Source organism: Ascidia mentula, chromosome 3 (genome assembly GCF_947561715.1).
Source record: "Ascidia mentula chromosome 3, kaAscMent1.1, whole genome shotgun sequence".
NCBI lineage: Eukaryota > Metazoa > Chordata > Ascidiacea > Phlebobranchia > Ascidiidae > Ascidia > Ascidia mentula.
This window is the reverse complement of record NC_138568.1, coordinates 14,246,223-14,266,549: the sequence shown is the minus strand read 5'-3', so window position 1 is coordinate 14,266,549 and position 20,327 is coordinate 14,246,223. Positions and strand designations below refer to the sequence as shown.

General features: G+C 37.5%; 2 protein-coding genes across 4 annotated transcripts; both read left to right on the top strand.

Moving 5' to 3' along the window:
- Positions 1 to 584: 584 nt before the first annotated feature.
- On the top strand, positions 585 to 6,693 carry LOC145894270 (uncharacterized). The gene is made up of 12 exons (XM_082982801.1): positions 585 to 713; positions 866 to 924; positions 1,651 to 1,780; positions 1,846 to 1,958; positions 2,113 to 2,183; positions 2,243 to 2,319; positions 2,568 to 2,624; positions 3,173 to 3,247; positions 3,458 to 4,662; positions 4,899 to 5,151; positions 5,231 to 5,436; positions 5,972 to 6,693. Exons 1-12 carry the CDS (start codon positions 685 to 687, stop codon positions 6,280 to 6,282), a joined length of 2,586 nt encoding a protein of 861 aa, XP_082838927.1. The 5' UTR covers positions 585 to 684; the 3' UTR covers positions 6,283 to 6,693.
- A 3,237-nt stretch (positions 6,694 to 9,930) lies between these two features.
- Positions 9,931 to 19,683, top strand: LOC145893968 (SR-related and CTD-associated factor 8-like). Of its 3 annotated transcripts, none has more exons than XM_082982389.1 (29): positions 9,931 to 10,081; positions 10,463 to 10,509; positions 10,578 to 10,706; positions 10,999 to 11,160; positions 11,225 to 11,371; positions 11,539 to 11,700; positions 11,775 to 11,819; positions 11,992 to 12,036; positions 12,216 to 12,293; positions 12,466 to 12,584; positions 12,859 to 13,011; positions 13,182 to 13,253; positions 13,367 to 13,551; positions 13,745 to 13,845; positions 13,989 to 14,087; positions 14,147 to 14,318; positions 14,509 to 14,706; positions 14,929 to 15,138; positions 15,204 to 15,294; positions 15,374 to 15,503; positions 15,758 to 15,915; positions 16,335 to 16,673; positions 17,086 to 17,222; positions 17,591 to 17,797; positions 17,891 to 17,913; positions 18,090 to 18,127; positions 18,398 to 18,492; positions 18,596 to 18,807; positions 19,107 to 19,683. In XM_082982389.1, exons 2-29 carry the CDS (start codon positions 10,480 to 10,482, stop codon positions 19,131 to 19,133), a joined length of 3,564 nt encoding a protein of 1,187 aa, XP_082838515.1. In that variant the 5' UTR covers positions 9,931 to 10,081; positions 10,463 to 10,479; the 3' UTR covers positions 19,134 to 19,683. The 3 variants fall into 3 exon arrangements, with proteins under 3 accessions (XP_082838515.1, XP_082838514.1, XP_082838513.1); XM_082982388.1 differs by having other exon boundaries at positions 18,596 to 18,873; XM_082982387.1 differs by lacking the exon at positions 19,107 to 19,683 and having other exon boundaries at positions 18,596 to 19,026.
- Positions 19,684 to 20,327: the final 644 nt, after the last annotated feature.

Genomic DNA, 20,327 nt, shown 5'->3' with positions numbered 1-20,327 from the left:
TGGCCAAGTAACGCGCGTTCAAACTTTTTTGAACTGGCGATTTCTTTTCGCAACTAAGCTTCCCTCTTTTTTTTGTGACGCACTATAGTGTAGGCACTACTGTTGGTTTAAGCTTTTTCCGCCTTTGTTTTCGGCGGGTGACATCTAGTTTGTCACTCAATGGTCAATGGCGGCTTTACAGTCACCACAAAGTGAAAGTCTTGCTGGCTATTAACCTGACAAGATTGTTGTACGTCAAACTTCAGCTGCACTCATCGCTCATGGGACCTATTAAGTCAGAGCAGTCTGTATAGTTAACTATGAAAATTTACGTTTACGTTAAGAAAAACGTCTAAGGAAGTAAATGGCAAATGGCAGGTCTGGCAGCTAAGACCATAGAGGGATGTTAGTTGACAAAAAAAACACGCTAAGTTAGCTTTAGTGTGCTCTTAACAGCTTCGTTGGCCACTAATAACATCCATTAATCTAGCTATCCCGTGAAGTCAGAAACATGACTTTTATCACGAGATCAGAAACATAAATTTCTGTATTTTTCACTTCAAGCTATTCCATGTGTTTCACTTTAAGCTATTTATGTGAATTTCAGATGCTAAGCATTTAGTAGAAAAAAAAATTGTTTTGTAAATATGCTGATGTATATATTGTCAATTTGCTGCTTGTGAAAAACATATTTAGTGATTAGAGATGAGTACCAGTGTAAATGTAAATTTCAGGTATGAAACCAGACATAAATAATTCGTTGATAAAGTTGTTAATTTTAAAACTAAATATATACTAATTTGGTTATTCATCGTTTTGTTCCAAATATATCAATTTTTGAAGTACTTTAATTTAATTTTTATTGAGAAATGTTATGTGTTTTCAGTTTGAGTGTGTGGAGTGATGGAATTAAGAGACCAGATGTTAAACAGCCCCCTATCAATGGTATGTATATTCCTTATTGGATACATTTGTAATTAGAGGATTTCAAAAATGTGCCAATGTATACACCAGATTGGAAAAAGTGTCGCACTTTTGCGAAAATTTACCGATAATCCGCGCAATATTAATGAGCTAATGCATTAACATACGAAAAAACGTTGCGATCGCCCCTGCAATTAACGATCGCCGTAACGACATCCTCCGCGCAAAAAACAAACTTTCTAATCTGGTGTATACACACTAAGCAAACTATCAGGAAAATACACTAGTGTGATAGGCTGTAAGTTTTCACCAATAAAACAAAAATTGAGTTTATAGAAACTATTTGCTTGTTTTAATCAGCCACCCACCTGCAACTTAAACACTGGGGTAAAGGATCTTTTTTGTAATATTTTTCGTATATGTGTAGTGTATGTTATTTCATTCCATTGTGGGATTTACATAAGTAAAATATATGCCCTGACACGTGGTTGGTTTTTATCTCATTCTCCTAGAATATCTCTAAATAGAACCCCTTTTTTAATTTATAAAGTAAGTAAGTAGTGTAGCTATTTGAAATATTTTTTTCTGGTATTATCTTGGTAAGATACTAATGAAAAACATGGTTTAATGCCTCATCAAGTATGGTCAAAATTGAGCAGCAGAAGATGAGTTATGTTCACCTTGCTTCATATTTATTTCCGAATAAGGGTTTTAACTTGAGTATTTATGAACATTTTATATCACTAGAAAATGCACGGAGGGAGGTATATCGCCTGGCCTCTTTTGAAGAATGCAAGGGCTTACAAAACTTGGCTGTGCGCCTGGCATTGAGTGGTTACTATTATATTGGCCCTGGTGACATGGTAATGTGTTTTAGGTATGTTAATTTAAATGAAATTTGTAAGGACAGACATATATAACTCCAAAATGTTGCTATTTTAGCTGTGGTACAATCGTTGAAAATTTTGACACTAAAGACAATCCCCGTGAACCGAAATGGCATCATCCAACCTGCAAGTTTATTTTGGGAAAGGATTCTGGAAATATTTCTCTGAGTATTGATTTGTTTTTCTGTGAAATACTTCTACATAATTTTGCATGAATTGCTTTGGATTCAGATAGTCAATAAATATTTGATAATTATACCTACTGCACCTACATTGAATGTTGTACACTTCGTACTTTCATTTATTTCAAATTCCTTTTTAGTGAAATTACCCTCTGCAAAGGAGCCAACACCAACAAGAAAAAGTTTGCCTAGTCTCAACCAACACGAACAAGTGACTGAACACTTTGTTGTGTAGTTTACACATTACTAATAATATCACTGTTTTTGCAGACAACAAACAAGCAAGGTATCATTACAAGCCACTTGAGTTCTTATTCTTCACCTATGTATCAAGAAACAGGCAGAGGGTATGTATAATAAAAATTTTGCTAACATGAAAATTGCCAATGTTAATATTTTGCAACAAAATATCTAGAGCAATCTTACTTGTAGATGTTTTGTTTGAATAACCATGGAATGCAAAAAAAATTTTGTTGCACTAAATATACATACATGAAATCATTTGATCCATAAATCATACTCCAATTATTTGACTGTTCCTTGGACATTAACATATTAAAATTCGTTTGCATATTTATATGCTTAATTTGTTTAGATCCACAAGCAGCCAGTTGGTCAGGTACAGTTCACATGAAGACATGACAGATACCAGGTATATGCAATGTTTATTTCCAAATATTTCCAATATATACTACATAACATGTGTACAGTTGTTAGTATATATATGGTTTCTATCCATTTTAAGATGTACCAGTAACTACAAACTTGATGGCAATGGTGGTCATACTTTCCTAATTACTGTATATTTTAAACATTAATGGTTTTATTACATTAGTTCCTGCTCTGGATTTTGTGAACAACGCACTTGTTGTTCGTCAGTTTTAGTACCTGTAATTTGTAAATTGGAAAACAACGGTTTCATGATCCAAAAGTTCAGTTTAAATGTCTATACATTGTGTTATTTCTATAAATTTGAAAACTTGATCATATGGACAGCTTATTTGTTGTTTATTTGGAATAATTTCACATATTTAAGCATCATTCGTTTCTGCAACTGTCAAGGGTGTAAAAAAGAGGCAAGCGATTAGGTTAGGTTAACACAAAATCTCGAAAAACAAAACTAAAAACATAGCAACACATTAAAATATAAAATTGTTGTTACTGACATAAAATTTTGCTTATAACGTGGTATTTTTGTAGAGATGGAAACATCCAAGGATATCTTAAATTTGATCTTCCTGGAGACAGGTTGACACCAACTCACATAAATATTCGGTACATTTTGTTGGTCTGTTTGTTGTAGTGGATTAGGTTCATATCATTATTGTCAATGTTCATTAGTGTGCAAATAATTGCTCTGCCATTAATCACCCAACATCATTAATTCTCACATGCAGTGTGGTGATAAGCCATGGCTATGATAAAAATACCTTTATTAGTCATTCACAGCCCACTTAAGTTACTAACCTGCACATTTACATACAGGAAACAATCTGCTGTGTCATCATGTGAAGACATACAGATACAAATTGGAATGTCAGCAAGCATTCCTGGTCCGAGTGGGTTGCCCAGAGGAGTAACACATGTGAAACAAGCTTTGCCAGTAGAACCCATCAGTTCACCTGGAGCCTTGCACTCTTTCTTTAAAACAGTAAGCTTTAGTGAGCAGTCATCTGGTCAAGCACGCTCTATGCCACATGTCTCTTCGAAAACTGATGAAAGTAGCATCAATAAATTGCAAATTTCAAGTTTAGTCAGCAAGTCAACTCTTACAGGTGTTGCCCCAGAAATATCCCCAGACCCCTCTCTTAAACAACCACCATACAACATGCAACTCACACCAACCTACCCTCCACCACATGCTGAGAGCTCTCCCAGTTCGCTTATGCTGTCTTTTCTTGGCCAGACAGAGGCAATAACAACAACGGTTACCAATCCTTCTGTTTATAGTGTTCCATCTTCACCAGCAAGAGGTTTTTATCCGATAAAGCCTCCAGTGCAAAGCAAACCACAATCTCATGGTCAACCAACTAAACTAAAGCAGTACGCACCAAGTGCCTTTAAAGCAAAAACATCAGTGTTAGCACCCTCTGCACTAAGACATGTAACACCACAGTACAAGCCAAACATGAATTTGCCGACGAGTAAAGAAACTGGTTTATTAGCACAAATTACAAAACCGAGCAAAATTGTAGAAGTTGGCAGCCAAACTAAACATTATTCCAATGTTGAAATTCCATCTTCAGCACCAGCCAGTCTTCAGCTTTTTGAGGGGCCAACAGAGTTGTTTCAGTCTGCAGCAACATCCACAACTGACACCCTTTCACTACCTATCACACAAAAAACACCAGTGCTACGAAAGATTTTTACAGGTCCGCATCAGCAGCCCGAATCAAGTTTGCCATCGCAAGATGAGCTTTTAGAAGAGTTTGACCCATGTAAATCCATTGAAATTTTGCCAGAGCACAGGACACATGAACCGCCTAAATACACACCCCAGCTTGATGTAGGAAATTATATTGTGGAACCTTTCAAAAGCTTGGTTGTTGAGCAATATCCATGTTTAAATCCTGTGCACAGTGAATATGAAACAGTAATCAAACGGATTGAAACATTTCCTCCTGGATTTCCGGTCTATGAAAGTAGAGGCACAATTACTGATGTTGCAGAAGCTGGATTTTATTCCATTGGTATGTTGAATTCATATTTGTATTCTTATAAAATAGAAGCATGTCTTGTGATAAGCTGCTACGAGTGTCTAAATCGAACAGCATGCTATTTATGTACACCAATAATGCTGGGTATTTTTGTGACAGGTTAATTAGTCTTAGTCTTTTCACTAACTAATCATGACTTAGTGTGACTCACAGCCTGTCACAAATTCTCAGTTCTCCAATGCGAACATTTGCTTTCTTAATTTGAACAGGAAGCTTTGATGAAGTATGTTGTTGGTACTGTGGAATGGAGGCAGTTAATTGGTGTAAAGAAGTTGATCCATGGGTTAAACATAGCCTTGATTCACCGTCGTGTGAATATTTGTTGAGAAATCGCGGAGATGATTTTGTGAAAACTGTGTTAAAAGATCCGAATTTGAAAAATGTAAATCAGATCAGAAGAAGGATTTCTACACAAATCACCTCCCCTGTGTCACAACCCACTTTATCTTCTGAAGAATTTGGGTAAGAAGTGCCAGAGTTTTAATTAATGATAGTTATGTAAAAAATCCTACATGTGCACACCAAGTATATTCTGTTTCAGAGCATTGTTAGCAGAACATCTTCAATCCGAGGTCACAATGCAGCTGGTCATGATGGGCTTTGAGAAAAAAACGCTGATTCAACTTACGAAGGAACGCATCAGAAATGCTGGAAGTGGGTTCGAAAACATTGAGGAAGCTTTGGATGGCTTGGAAAGATTTGACCAAGATCTTATTGATTGGGATTCAGATAATGATGGAGATTTATGTAATTTTTTATAAAATCAAACTGTTTTTCTATTGAAGAAAGGGTTATGACGAGGCTGAACTAACAATTACTATAGAAACTGAAATTAACGTTGAATGATTCAGACAAGTGTCTATTTTAGGAGTGCCTGATACATGTCATATCACCACAATGGCATTTGGTGAAACTGCACATCCCACTATAGTTCAATGAAAAATCCAAGTAGTTTCCCAGTGTTGGGTGATCTACACAATCACAATGACTAATCGTAGTACTTATTGAAAATATATTTTGACTTTGTCATAAAATTAATGTCTAGAATTGTTTCATTCTTTTTGATGCAATTTAAAAAATCTAAATCAGTGATTTTAATCATCACAAGTGACCTATGATACTAGGTAAGAATATGTTTAAATACAAATAAAGTGTAGCCAAGCTAACAAGATGCTTTAAACAAACTAAAATCTCGGATACATGGGGAAAAGGGTTGTAAAACGCAAGCTAAATAATTTTTTGCAGCAAAGTAGAACTTTTGCCAATTTGTTTTATTGTGTAGTGCCGGACCCACCTGCTCTTGAATATGAACCGGAGCCAGAACCACAAGACCCCCCACAAATAAATCCTTCATCTCTTCAAGAAGAACCACGGAGGTCACAACTAAGTGAAGTGGAGGAGCACGATATTCGGAGAGAATTGAAGAAACTGAAAGATGAAAAACGATGCAAAGTGTGCTTAGACCGTGATTCTTGCATGATATTTGTCCCTTGTGGGCATATATGTGCTTGTGCAGAGTGCACTAGCTCTCTGCGTAGATGTCCTATATGTAGGCGTTATATTGAAAGGTCTTACCGTACCTATTCTTCATAAAGGATAACGGTACAGATTATGGTGTAGAAAGTTAGAATCTTATTTTTTTTTTGCACTTTTGGAAATGTACTTATCAAAATGTATGGTAGTTTGTCTGCTTTATATTGTAACTTATATGCTTATTGATTTTTTGTGATTCTTCTGGTTTGGTGCAACTATTAAAACGGAAAATTATTTGCCCATTCAGATGACGTGATCAAAACTAAAGTTTCATAAACGATTTTATATTTCTGTGCTTTTTAAATTGTTTACTTGCCACTTTGATCATCAATTTTTTGTAAAAATAATTTAAATTTTGTGATTTCGAACGCAAGAGCGATCTTATTCAGAGCTTTGCATCGTACAGTATCTGTTTTGGAGTGCGCATGATGATTAAGAAAATCTTATCAAATAAGAATATTTTTGCTGGGTTGTAAGTTTTCTAATTTTGAGAAATAGGGGTGCCCACAATAATGTTGACATGTTAGGCGTTTAGACGCCTTCACAAATGTCAAGTTGTTATATATATTTTTTTTGAATTTGCCTGCTTTTATAAAAAAAAAAATAACATGAAAAATCTAACAGAGATCAAATAGGAAAATGAAAACGAACATGACAAATTACATTGACAGGTCCAGGCAGATAGCCTTGTCGCGTCTAGCATACTTTTTAATGACAAAAATTTCCTTTTCTCGTGCGTTTATTTACGCAGAACAATTGATCAATGACGTCACAATCGCTAACACAGTACAATGTAAGTTTACTACGTAATGACATCACCCCGTAAGAAAAAACATCGTTTTACGAAAACCAACACAACACCAAGAAAGGCCACACATCGAACCATGTACAAAAGTCGTCCAACTTCGTTAATGTTGTTGTAACGACCTGCTCAGAAAATCAGCACCAAATTTTCAGAACCCCTAATGTATACTGGACAACTCTGTAAACACAATACCCAACGCAACACACACGATCATTGTTAAATATCGCCGAGGTTACCACAGGCACTTGTTAGAATGGTGATCCGTTTGCAACACGATGTGAACAACATGCAAGCGCAATATCGGCTGCCTTGTCATCCTTTGCTTTAAAGTGCATATGACACGGCTATGGCAACTTTGTGTAAAGGTACATCTACAACAAACATATATCCAAAGTTTTTCAGTTCTGCGTCAACTAAACAATGTAGAAAACTGCACGAAAAGTAGCTGCGACAAAAAATCGTAAACCTTTTCGCTGTGGCGAAATTGACATCACACAATAATGCTCGCGTCGAAAAAATGCATTGTTTACATATAAGAAGGCGTCTGCTATTGCAGATATCGAATAGTTTCAAACAGAGGAGAATCGACAGATTATACGTTACCTCAAATGTGAGGACAAGGTTTTACATCACACAAAAATATGTCACTGTGACGTCACAAACCAAAGGCTTATTTTTCTCTGATTATCGAGCAACGACAGCATTACTCTGTACTAAGATAAGACGGGGATGGTGCGTTTCTTAACATTACATGGCGTCTTTTTTGGTGTCTTAACTTTAACCTCACCTTTCTGTTGATTTAAATTTAATGACTCCCACATTTTGAAACTGCGAAAAATACATAGGTGGTTGATTGTGAGCGGCCATCTGTTTGTAGTTCAAATTAACAAAAAAAATGTTTTAAAGTCTCACATGCACTTTAAGGTTCCCAATGCACGTTCCTGTGATGTGCATCACCCCAGTAAACTTCGTTGGGCTGCCCCTTTTCTTCGTTAAGTCCATTAACGGTCACGCAATGGCCGCGTAGTTAGGTATAAAATATCTGTAGTAACCTGTAAGACCAATAAATGAGCGAATTTCCTTCTTCGTTCCCGGTCGTTTTGCCTTTTTGATTTTCTCAACGTTTCGGTCGTTTAATCCAAGACTGTCGTCACACACACTCCACAATATAAGTCCCCACCACACATTTTGATAGCATAATGGTGACAATTTTTTGTTTTTAAGGGGGCGAAAAGTGCTCTTAGCTAGACAAGTTGTGATTCTCCCCCGTTTCCGTATGTTGCAGTATATCATCGAGGTAACAATCAATGTGGTCCAGACCCCAAAGCAACATCCGCATAAACCTCATTAAAGTTGCCCCTGAGTTTAACATATCGAACGGCATTTCATTGTTAGATATACCTCTGTTGGTAACAAACACCGTTTTGGGAACGCCTTCGGCCTGGATTTTCTGGAACGTCGCTGACCACAGTTTCGTTCTGTCGGACAAAAAAGTTGTTTCGCTGCGCTTCGTCAAGTTGTTTTCCATAATTGCGACGAGAGCGGTCGCACATCAATGCAAATCCTATCGATTGCTTTTTCTTCGTCAGCTTGGCATTCCGTACCCGAAACACGTCTCTGCATGTACAGCTTTAACAAATTTATGTGAAACTTCTTTGCCTTTCCATTGATGTCAAGTACGTGGACGTTGGTATCAAATTTTCAATAACAGAAAGTATACTTTTCCAATGTATTAAGAGTTTGTTATGGTCGGCTGTGGAAGCAACAGAAGAACTTAATCGCCTTCTTTAATTTTAATTGTAATTATTCGGCTTCGGCCGAATTACGCAAAAATATTTTTTTTACTGTATGCAGCGAAACTGTTTTACTGCATGCAACAATGATACGCAAAGTTTATTATAGGTTAGAATCATTGTTCAAACTATACGATTGTATTCGTTTTATTTGTTTGTCACCGAAATATTGAAAATCAACTTTAAACAGTTTGTACAGCAGTAGAGGTTATTCTTTAGGTGCAAATAAAAGGATGTGTGATAGGATGAGATCCAATCCAGCACATGTTTTGTTTAAATTTATTGCTGCGTTTAAAAGAGATGGATACCAAAATTAGTTTCGGATTATTCGGCCGAATTTATTCGGCAACTTTTGCCGAATATTCGGTTTCGGCCGAATAAAAAAATTGCTGTTTCGGAAACAAAGCAAGGGGGGGGGGGCAATATTATCGTCACATCGCCGTTTTAGAAACGGTATTTGAGAAGAAAAATCATCTGACAATGCTACTCATTCTTGCCAATCCCGATATGGCAAAAAAACCAATATTAACCATCAATGAAGTATGTGGTGAAGTATTTTCTGCCCCTTTGCGGCATGCGCCCCCCTTGCCCCTCCCTGCGGACGCCCATGGTTTCGGTGCACCACTACAAAATGTAACATTTTATTTATGTCAGGTTGTCATGTCATTAGGTAAGATCAAAATCTGCTAGCAGTCAAAAAAACAGCAATAAATGCTTATGTAAACAAGTAACGTAGCACCGAATATCGCTCATGAAACAATTTTGTAAATTGGAAAAATGACCTGTAAATGTTTCTATAAATGTTTGTTTTATTTCTTGCTACGCATAAAATTCGGACATGCGTAGGTTCAATAATTTGGCAAAATGGAAATTTATAGTATACAAGTGCAAGTAACATACTTTCACAGTAAGAACAGAACAGTTTGCAAAAAAATCAGTCCTGGCCGCAGTTAATAGTACAAGTCAAGTATTTAATTAAGAAAGTACCGAATGCGTAAGTGTCATTACATGTTCCTCACAAAGCGTTTAAAAACAAACTTGACCAAAATAGTAAGCATCCATGAAACGTTGTGATTTTGCACACAACGAGTTGAAGGGTGAGGAAGCTGAAGCGGTGTTTGTTGCCGTGGTCAAGCAGGGAGGTGGTTGATTTGCTCTGGGTTAATCGTATCGATATGCGACTTCTGCAAAAATAAAATGCCTTTTGGTTGATTTTCAAGGACTCAAGAATAATATTTTAGAAGAGGAGTCGTTTTAAGTGGTACGTAGTTAAACAACTGTCCCTTTTTGCAATGATACTATGATTTTGGGCGCGATGCACTGCAGTGCGTAATTTGTTGTTGCAGTTGTATTTGGCTCTTGACTTGCTAACGTTTACCTCTCAGATTTATTGCTCGTAGTTTCTAACGCAATGAAAACGTATTTTATAACATACTGCATTGTGGTGTGCGCAGCAGCTACGTCTACGTGTGGTGTACCTTGACTGACAGCATGAAGCGTCACTAAAGTTACTGCCGAACATCACCCTATGACTAAGTTTGTCTTGTGGCATGAACTGGTCCTGAAATTTAGAACTATGTTAAAACAATTACAGTGTGGTTGGAATTGTTTTGTAATGATTACACTGTCTTTGTTACTTTAGACACTTCAACAAAAGCCATGGAAGCTGTCAAATCTTTCAATGAAGAGGTGCAGCATATATTTGTTTGGTTGTTTATCTCATAACATCAATTGTCACTGTTTTTTCTGTTTTGCAGCTGTCGGGCATTTATGAAACCAAGCCGCCGATATCAAGGGCGAAAATGACAACATTGACAAAAAAAGCAATTAAAGGAATTAAATTTTATAAACACATCGTTCAAAGTGTTGAAAAGTTCATTCAAAAGGTATTGACACAACCATGCATAAAAATATGCTTTGGTAGTTAAGTAAATAATGCTTACCTTGTTATTAGAATACCAGATTGGAAAGTTTGTTTTTTGCGCAGAGGATTTTGTTTCGGCGATCGTTAATTTCGCGGACGTCCGCAACGTTTTTTCGTATGTTAATGCATTAGCTCATTAATATTGCGCGGATTATCGGCAAATTTTCGCAAAAGTGCGCGGAGGATATATCCTCCGTGCACGACATTTTTTCCAGTCTGGTTAGAATATAGTTTTATTTATCTGTTTGGTTAAGTGTCGGCCTGAATACAAAGTACCCGGACTTTATGTTGTGGACTCCGTGGTTCGTCAATCAAGGCACCAGTTTGGCCCAGAAAAGGATGTTTTTATGCCTAGATTGTGCAAAAACATCCTTACTACATTTCAACACATTTATAAATGTCCACCAGAAGATAAGGTATGTTTACAAACTATGTTTCTTTGTTCCTCAAGCAAGAAAATATAGAATGGTTTTATTTCAGCCAAGGGTTTTGCGAGTGCTTAACTTGTGGCAGAAAAACAATGTATTTCCGCCTGAAATTGTGCAACAACTTATGGTGATGGGAGGTGCACCGACTCCAGCAGCGTCAGCAGGAGAGTCAACAGGATCTGTTACAGCTAAATCCCAGGTATTAACATTTAACCATACATAATTGTTGTGAGCTATGGTTGTGGCTTGAGGGTGCTACAGATATGTGTAGAGACTTGTGCGAAATCTTGAAGATGTAATCATGTAGTTTGAATATGTATAGAATGCTTTTGACAGTAAATCATAATGTAGTTTACAATTCTTTAGAAACCTGGTGGTGCAGCTGATGCCAACAACCTAACTAACATATTGGCCAATTTGCTGACAAATCCAGATGCAGGTAAAATTCAGAGCTTGGCTGGTTTGCTTTCATCTTCCCAGCAAAACCAACTGCAGGATCTCTTGCATCAAGTCAAGGGCAATGAACAGGTTTGTCTAAATATTTATAAATTAATTGGATTTGTCGATCAGTAGTTAAGTTTTTTTTCGTTGATTTATTACAGTTGGAGGTTAAAGAAGAAGTGATTGAAGAATATTTGGACCCAGATGTAGGTTTCACGTTCTTATCTAGTGATTTGTCACATTAAAAATAAAAAGAAATTGAATACTTGTAGCATTCATACGCATGTATGATGAATACTAAAAGCAAAGCATACTAATTTGAATGGATGAAAAACTGAAAAACTTTTCAACACTTAAGTTCACTGTTTTTTTACTCAGGTGGAAATAAAGGAAGAAATTATTGAAGAATACATCGACCCTGATGTAAATTAATCAATATTTTTGTTGTGATAATCAAACAATGTTTATTCTGGCACATGGTGATGAAAATATGACAATGACATCTTGTATGAATATTTGTATTAGCTTCTGATTTTGCTTAGTACACCACACAATTACATCTACTTCAATTGCGGAGTGGTAAAAAGTGTTTTTATGCGCAGGTCAACAGTCTTATTCCCGGCAAAATGAAACAGGAATTTCGTGCTCACGCACAACATTTGCCATTCTTGCAGTCTCAGGTAATTGCACATAAACCGGTTACTTATTTAATTCTACATCTAACATCCTGTGATGAAGCTCAGATAGGGACAAATGAACATGTGATTATTTATCGTTTCTGAGGTTGTTGCAAAGCTACTACTATCAATTCTTGATGTTTTTTGTGTAAAACCTAAACTTTATTGTTTGTAGAACATGGGAATGAATGACCAGAAGCCATCGTTTAATCGCGCTGTTTTGGATTTCGACTACAGTGATGATGAGCAAACACCGCCCACTAATATGGCACAAAAACTACCTAAGCCAGGAATGTATGTGAAGTAACCACATCAACAGTCACTTTGTGTATGGCAATGAAATATACAAACACAAATTCACAATTGCCAACAATGTTAAACATTTCTGAATATTCATATTCAAAACAATCCAAAACTTTGGGGAACCATTTGGATTTGTCTACTTTAATATGCTGGCTAAACAGGCAGTAAAAAACCTGCATAGATTACATACATGGATGTAACTTAAACATAATTCTGTTTAAATTCATGGTTTCTTTTGTATTTTAAACATGCACATTGCTTTAAGTGACCCAGCTTTACTGGCGAAACTGCCAACAGCAGATCAGATCCAACAATTGACGGTTGGTAATGGTGTGATGCCACAGAGGATGGATCCAGAACTTGAGAGAAGAAGGAGACTTGAAGAGGAGCAGGATAATTTCAACAAACAAATACAAGAGTAGGAGAAGTTTAAATACTGATAAATTACCTAATTTAACAAAAAATGCCACTATTTCTTTCAGTGTTGTTGATTTTAATTAGGGACTATAGATTTGTTTATTATTCACACAACTTACAGCATTTGGCTGATTTGTCTGTTTATAATATTTTATGGATGTTGTTTTCTAGAATGTCTTCAACCATGGGAGATCAAAGTGAAAATTCACGAAGTGGAAATAAGCGTAGACGAAGCAGATCCAGGTATTACAAACTAGCTTGTGTGATCAAGTAATGATCACAGTTTTGTTTAATTTAATTAAACTAAATTAAATTTCACTGAATTCACACCATAAAATATGTGGTGGTGTTTCCAGATCCCGTGAAAGAAGACACAGACACCGGAGGTCACATTCTCGTGATCGTGGACATCGTTCACGGAGATCAAGGTCACGATCACATGATCGTAGCAGGCGTCAACAAAGATCACGCTCACAATCCCGTGAGCGTCGCAGGGAAAATGACAAGGGGTTCCCTCCACCAAAATTTGGCTGCATTAGTGGTAAGAAACTAGTTGTACTGGTATGCATTACTTTAGTAGTTGCAATAAGCTATTTGCACATGGTGATGAAAGCTTTTATATGACAATATGGATGAATCTTTGTATTAGCTGCTGAATGTGCATAATTCATACTTTACGAAATGTTTAAGGCCGGGTCTGGTTTCAATGATCTTGACCTGTAATTTTTTTTCAGTGTGCACAACCACTTTATGGATTGGAAACATTTCATCCAAGGTGATGCAGCATGAATTGCAGACCATGGTGGAAGAGCATGGAAAAGTGGAATCAATAAACGTAAGATTGGTTTTAAGGCATAAAAGTTTTGAATTAAATCCTTTAATTTACGTTTCATTTCTAGTAATTATTTGTTGTAAATGTATCAAAGTTTTTAATATAGTGTTAGACTGTTCGTTAAATATTTCCAAATTAATATTCAGATGATTCCGCCAAGAGGTTGTGCGTACATATGTATGAAGGAACGAGCAGAAGCCTCGAAAGCACTGTACAAAATACGTCATGTTCGTTTGGCGGGCAAGGTAGAGTGCTTCTTTTGTCAACCAATCCATTATACAAACATTGTGATTGATTTTTTTAGTCCCTCAAATGTGACTGGGCCCCAAGCAAGGAAATGCCGGAGGAACAAAAGGCGACTTGGGTGAAAGAACATGGTGTAAATTATGTTCCCATATCCCCAGATCCAAACCAACTTCGACAGTTGACAACATGGGGTTTTGTTGACCCTGACACTGTTCCTATCAACAAAAAAGGTACGAATTCTAGGTGCTTAAAGATGATTAAATGCAAAAATTGCAGGGATTCATGATGAAAATCAGATAGGGACATATGATTGATCTTGATTATTTATTCTATTTTCTGAAATCACTTCACAAGCTGTGGTTGTTTTTCAATACATATATATATAAACAAACTCAGTCCTAAAAAAGACATTTGTCACAGATGAATTGGTGGCAATTACCAGCACCAATCCTGCGGTTCTACAAATAGAACAACATGCTGCCCAGCAGATGACAACACTGATCAGGGGACCTCCACCACAGCTTGGGTTCGGGATGGTGTCTGGCATGACTATGGCACGTCCTCACATGCCCATGCTTGTTCGACCTGGATTTCCTGTTGCTGGTGTTTCACCATTTGGTGAGTAGATCTACTGAGGTACAAAGCAACTGTTTTAACGTTAAATCCCACTTTCCTTTAAAAAAATTAAATAATTTTTAAATAAAGTAATAATTTATGCCAAACTATGAAGATCCTATTTTGTGTTTGATTTTAATTGCATTTTTTTGGTTGAATTTTTATAAGTCATATACATATTGAAATATGCTGCACATCCTTATTTGTGACATAACATGTTTGTAGTGCCTCGAAGCATGGCAATTTCACAACCCACAAGCATGCAAGATCCACGACCAGAGTTCAAAGAACCAGGTGAAACCACTCCTACGAGAGATGAACATGCAGAAGAACGACCCCCAACCATGCAGCCACCTTTTCAACCCACATTTGGAGCTGTGTCTGTTGCGCAACGCTTCCCAGGGCAAATGCCTGTACATATTCGTATGATGCCAGGTATGTAAAGAGTGATCTTCATGAAAGCAGACTGGTATGCATTAAAAATACTGTCTACATTTTAGGCATGATGCAGCCTAGAATGGGGGTGATGCCGATTAGGATGGGAGTCCCAATGCAGTTGCGGCCTGGCTTCCACCCTGCTATGGGTGCTAGGTAAAAAAATGGTTTGGTACATTATATATCTTCTGTATTTTGTACTTGTTTGGACATGAAAACATCACTTGCTTTTTAGAATGCCGTTATCAGGTGGGCCTGGAATGTTACCAGGTGGGCATGGAATGTTATCAGGTGGGCCTGGAAAGTTATCAGGTGGACCTGGAATGGTTCCAAATGCGGTTCCTCAATTATCCCAAGTTCCTCGGGTAAAAAATTTAGTTTAGGAAGAACTAAAAAGCTGTGAACAATTTTTGTCGTATTGTACTAAGGTGTCCAAATCGATTGCCATTTTGTACATGCATGTACTCATTTGCAATTAATTAAACATACACACCAGGGAAGTTATTGAGTTAAAAGCTCATTTTGGAAACTCTCATCCATTTTTGTCCGACATCCTGATTTTTTCTATAACAATTTCCGTATGAACATATTCTAAAAACATACATGAATATTTTCACAGTTACCACAGCACACCCCAGTTTCTGGGATTCCTGGAGCCATGCACTTAAGAATGGCACCACCATCTGCAGAAATCTCACAACCACCTCCATCCATTGGACTTCCACCTTCACTCTTGTCTGCCCAGCCAGACATTGAAACCAACCCAGCCCTGGAAAGGTTAGTAATAAAATAAAACAGTGGTTTTAGTGAAAATATACTGCAACTGTGATGAAACTGTCTTGCACGAACACACAATGTGTGCTATTGTGATCGATAGGACTGAGTTGCAATATTTAAGGTTGTGTGTTTTTTGGTTTGCTTGAGCTACAGTCGTTTTGCAAGACTCCCTTTTGCGTAAAAAACATCATTACATCTTTAAACAAAGTCTAAACTTGTGCATTTTATAGTTTGTGCGGTTCTTTTGTAGTAGTAAAGAAAGTTCACATAGAATGTATTTGGCCTGAGCACTCCCAAGAAAAGCCTATTTTTACTAAGTTTGCCTTGTGCTCTGTGTTGCTTATGAAGAAATGCTCGACATAAAACAATGCTATTAAAAAGACAAGCACAAAAATGAGCTGTACAACTTTTTGAAACAGGCCTGGGGATCTTCCGAACCCTCGCGAGCGATCAAGGAGTCGAGAACGCGATGACAGAAACATCCGTAGACCTGAATTTCCGCATCCGCGCGACGTCCAACCCAAAGATTTTGACCGACCCCCGATGAACTTTGAACGCCAGCGAAGTTTCGAAAATGAAGGCAACTTTGAGCGGGGCCGTCCTCCAATGAACAGGGATCGTGACCGTGATAGGGACAGAGATCGGGATAGGGACAGAGACAGGGGAAGAGATCGTGGTTTTGGGAGGTTTCAGAGGGATCGGGATATGGGTCGCGGACCGCCGAGAGGATTTGACCGCGGACCACGTGATCGTGGAAGGTATGTTTTTATCAATTCAATATTGTTTATGCGCTTTGATTGGTTACTTGTCTGTATATACAGTCATGGATTTTAGAAATCTTGTGGTTAACATCTACCGCACTCTGGAATCATTTATAAAGGCAAAAATGTTGGGTGGTAGATTGCGCTCCGTTATTACTTTTAAGAATGGCGTAATAACAACGTTTTTTTATACTGTTTCAAAGATAGTTAATGCTCATTTTGTTTCGATGTTATTAAAAGATAAAAACAAACCCTTCCCCACCTTTCCGGTTCACAGTATGTTCAGTTGCAGTGCGAATTTGGTCTACCCGGCACTTTGGGTACAATACGAATCAAAGCAACAAAACAAACCTGCTTAATTTGTGATTGTTACAACATAATCTTTTAACTAAAATCGATACATTCTCAGAGATTTCGACCGGGATCGGCGAATGCCTCCCCGAGATTTTGATCGTCGGGATCGAGGAGACCGTGGCCCTCCTCCGTGGGCACAGAGAGGTCGAGATGACAGAGGAAGACGGGGAGGTTTTGATCGGGGATTTTCAGGTTCGTATGAAGAGCATTAGCAAATATTTTCATTAAACTTTCCGGCGTATTATTAATTTTATTCAAACCCATCAGACAAAAATCGTTCAACTTCAAGTCCGTATTCATGCCAGTTGGTGAAAGCATTTTCAAAGATTAAAACAAAAATGCTTCATGACAGTTTAAATGTCGTCAGCACCCTGTTGGAAAACAAGCATGATTTTAATTTAGGTTTCCGAACACAAATAAGAATAAAACAATTTTGGAACTGTATGTATATTTTTGCCGTCTGCCTTGATAAGCAGTAAAACGGCATTTTATTGAATAAATAAAATATTTGTGTATTCAATACACAATAAAGAGTTCCAAGTCCATGTTGATGTTTGTAGGCCGGGGCCGGGGTGGTCGAGGGCAATGGGAGAGAGAGGAACGTCGTCGTTCTCCTGACTTCGAACCTGAAGATGAGGAATACAGTCGGAAGCGACAGGAGACTTTGCGGAAGAGAAGAGAAGAAGAAAACAACTACATTCCAGAGAAACTTGACCTTCCATCTTTTGGCCTGCCTGGTGGTTTCGGGCCACCAGTGACATTAAACGGTATAAATTTATACCAGTTTTGTGCTGATTGATAAAACTGAAGCCTGTTTGTTTGCATTTTATTCACGAATATTTTGCATATTGTTTTTTCAGATGCTGCAGACCGTAGTCCAAAGGTGAGTGGGATGTTTAAAATTGTAAAACATGCTCTAGTTTCTTTAAAAATGAAAGCCAAAGCTAAAATGCTGTTGATTATGCTCTAGTTTCGTTAACTAATAATAAAATACTAATATACAGTATTACTACAAACTGCACACACTGGTCAATTTATTTAAAAGGTTTTTCTTTTTAGCGTGAACCGTCCAATGAAGAACCAGCAGCAAACAACGAGTAAGCGACGTATTTTAAAATCTTTCCTTTTTTTTCAAAAACTTTTCACCAATGATGGCATACAAGTAGACCACGACAAAACTCGCTCTGTGTGTTGTTGTGGGGAACATGTGATGCAAAATTAAAAGTTAGGTTTCTGTGTGCAGGGCTTTTTATCGAAGTTTTGCCAGCCCAAACCTACAACAATGATTTCTTAAATAATCAACCCCATCGCCCCATCATTGCATTACTACGTGCCATAAAACACAAAACAACCTTTTTCTTTGCTAGATCTCCAATCAAGACTGAAATGACCGAGGATGGACCACAAATCAAAGACGAACTGAATCAGTTCAACGACGAATGTTCGACACGACAGCCAGAAGGTTAGTTTTGCGAACAACTAAAACCTAACGTTCCCTCAGTGTAGTAACCAGTGTACCCCTAAAACCAACATAACACGAAACACGGCTTCTTTCTCTATTTCAGTTGAGTTCAAATCCGAAGTGAAGCAAGAGTTCTATGCTCCAGCAACACCGCCGCGAAGAATCGACGCACTTAGTCCAAAACGGGAAAACACAACAATTATTAAGAACAGTCCTGGAACGCCGACGGTTGACGAGAACGCGAAATTCGTACAACCGAAGGAAGAGACGTTTTACGAACCCCAGGCCGAAATAAAGACCGAACCTTCTGAAACTGTAAGCGACAGCAGAAATATTGCTGAGATAACGGAACCTCAAGACGACAGCTAATTTGTTTGCCAGGTTTTTATTCTTCAGTTTGGCGAACCGTCTCGTCCTTACTGCCAAGTGCTTTATTTTTTGGCCAAGCCAACTGTCTTTTTTATGAAAAAACAATAAATTTAAAGAAAGTTTACCATTACTCGGGTGTTGTATTCATTACAAAATGGATATAGCAAGTTGTTTCTCAGCCTTGCTTTGCAACAAAATTCTGCTCGATTATCGTTATGGCTAATTTTACAACATTTATTTAATAGAGTGTGCTCGGCAAAGGGCTCGAGTGAAGACGGAGCCAGGAAATTCACCGACAAGTCCAAACAAATTGTTTGGCAATTAACTGTGTGCTCGGCAAATGGCACGAGTGAAGAAAAAAAACTTTGTTTTCGGAAGACCAACAAATTGTTGGCAAAGATCGGCAACGCAAGTCCGGACAAATCGTCTGGCATCGTAATGCATGCGTGGATTTTTGTACATATTGTAAATAATTCTTTGGCATCGTTATGGTCGTTCGGTTATAAGAAGCATTATTCTGCAGTGCGGTGATAAGGCTATTGTGTTAAAAATTGATAATTGGTGAGTAAAGCTGACCCAGTGCTGAAACCAACTTGAATACATGTGCATATGTTTGTCTTGGATGCTGATTGTTTACGTTACGAAATTCTTTGGAAACCCGATTCTGCTCGTGTAAGGCGTCACCGGGATTGTATGCAACAAATTTGCTGTTCGTACATCGTTATGCGCTCGACCTTTGTGCTTGAAGGTAATCATGTCATGCACGATGTAGAATGTAGTAGATTTTTGTATCTACAAAAACAAATAAAAATCACCAGTCGGTCACTCCACGGAATATTTAACCTGGCTTTATTCTTTATCAAAGACACTTCAGTAAAAAATATAGCTAGATGTACCAAGCACACTTGCAGATTTTGTGTAAGAAGGGTTGAAAATGTTTAGCAAGCGGACATAACGTTTGCAATCGGGCAACCGACTTCAATCCAGAAGAATCCCATATCACGGTTGTAAAAATGTGCATTTGTCCAAAATTATATTGTGCCTGTGAACAGACTGGTCCGAAAATGAAAAGATTTGACAAACAAAACTAGCGAAAAAACTATCTACTGGCAAGATGCACAAATTAAATTTCATTTTCCAGTCACCTTTTTTGCAAATCAAATATGTGTTTTCGTTTGAAACATATTTTTTACAGATAAATGCAAACAAAACGCATTCAATACGGAGAAAAAAATTAGGCACTAAATCCTCAGAAACGCAAAACTTCCAAATATTCTGGGCTGGAGCAGTTTTGCTCTACTCATAAATACGTAATTACCACAACAAAAATAAGGGGAAACCAAATTTAAGGGAAAGTAAAGTATATAAACATTCCTATACTTCACAGGCTATGACATTTGGGGTTTGTTGCAGAATAAACTACCCCAGAAAAAATAAACGTGTAATTATTACGTCAATATTCTGCA

Bases quoted from the DNA above. Each gene is read 5' to 3' on its own strand.
- LOC145894270 (XM_082982801.1), top strand. From the start codon at position 685: ATGAGTACCAGTGTAAATGTAAATTTCAG. The intron at 2,320-2,567 runs GTATGTATAATA...TAATTTGTTTAG, and splicing joins TATCAAGAAACAGGCAGAGG to ATCCACAAGCAGCCAGTTGG. The intron at 2,625-3,172 runs GTATATGCAATG...GTATTTTTGTAG, and splicing joins GAAGACATGACAGATACCAG to AGATGGAAACATCCAAGGAT.
- LOC145893968 (XM_082982388.1), top strand. From the start codon at position 10,480: ATGGAAGCTGTCAAATCTTTCAATGAAGAG. The intron at 11,701-11,774 runs GTTTGTCTAAAT...GATTTATTACAG, and splicing joins AAGTCAAGGGCAATGAACAG to TTGGAGGTTAAAGAAGAAGT. The intron at 15,139-15,203 runs GTATGTAAAGAG...TCTACATTTTAG, and splicing joins ACATATTCGTATGATGCCAG to GCATGATGCAGCCTAGAATG.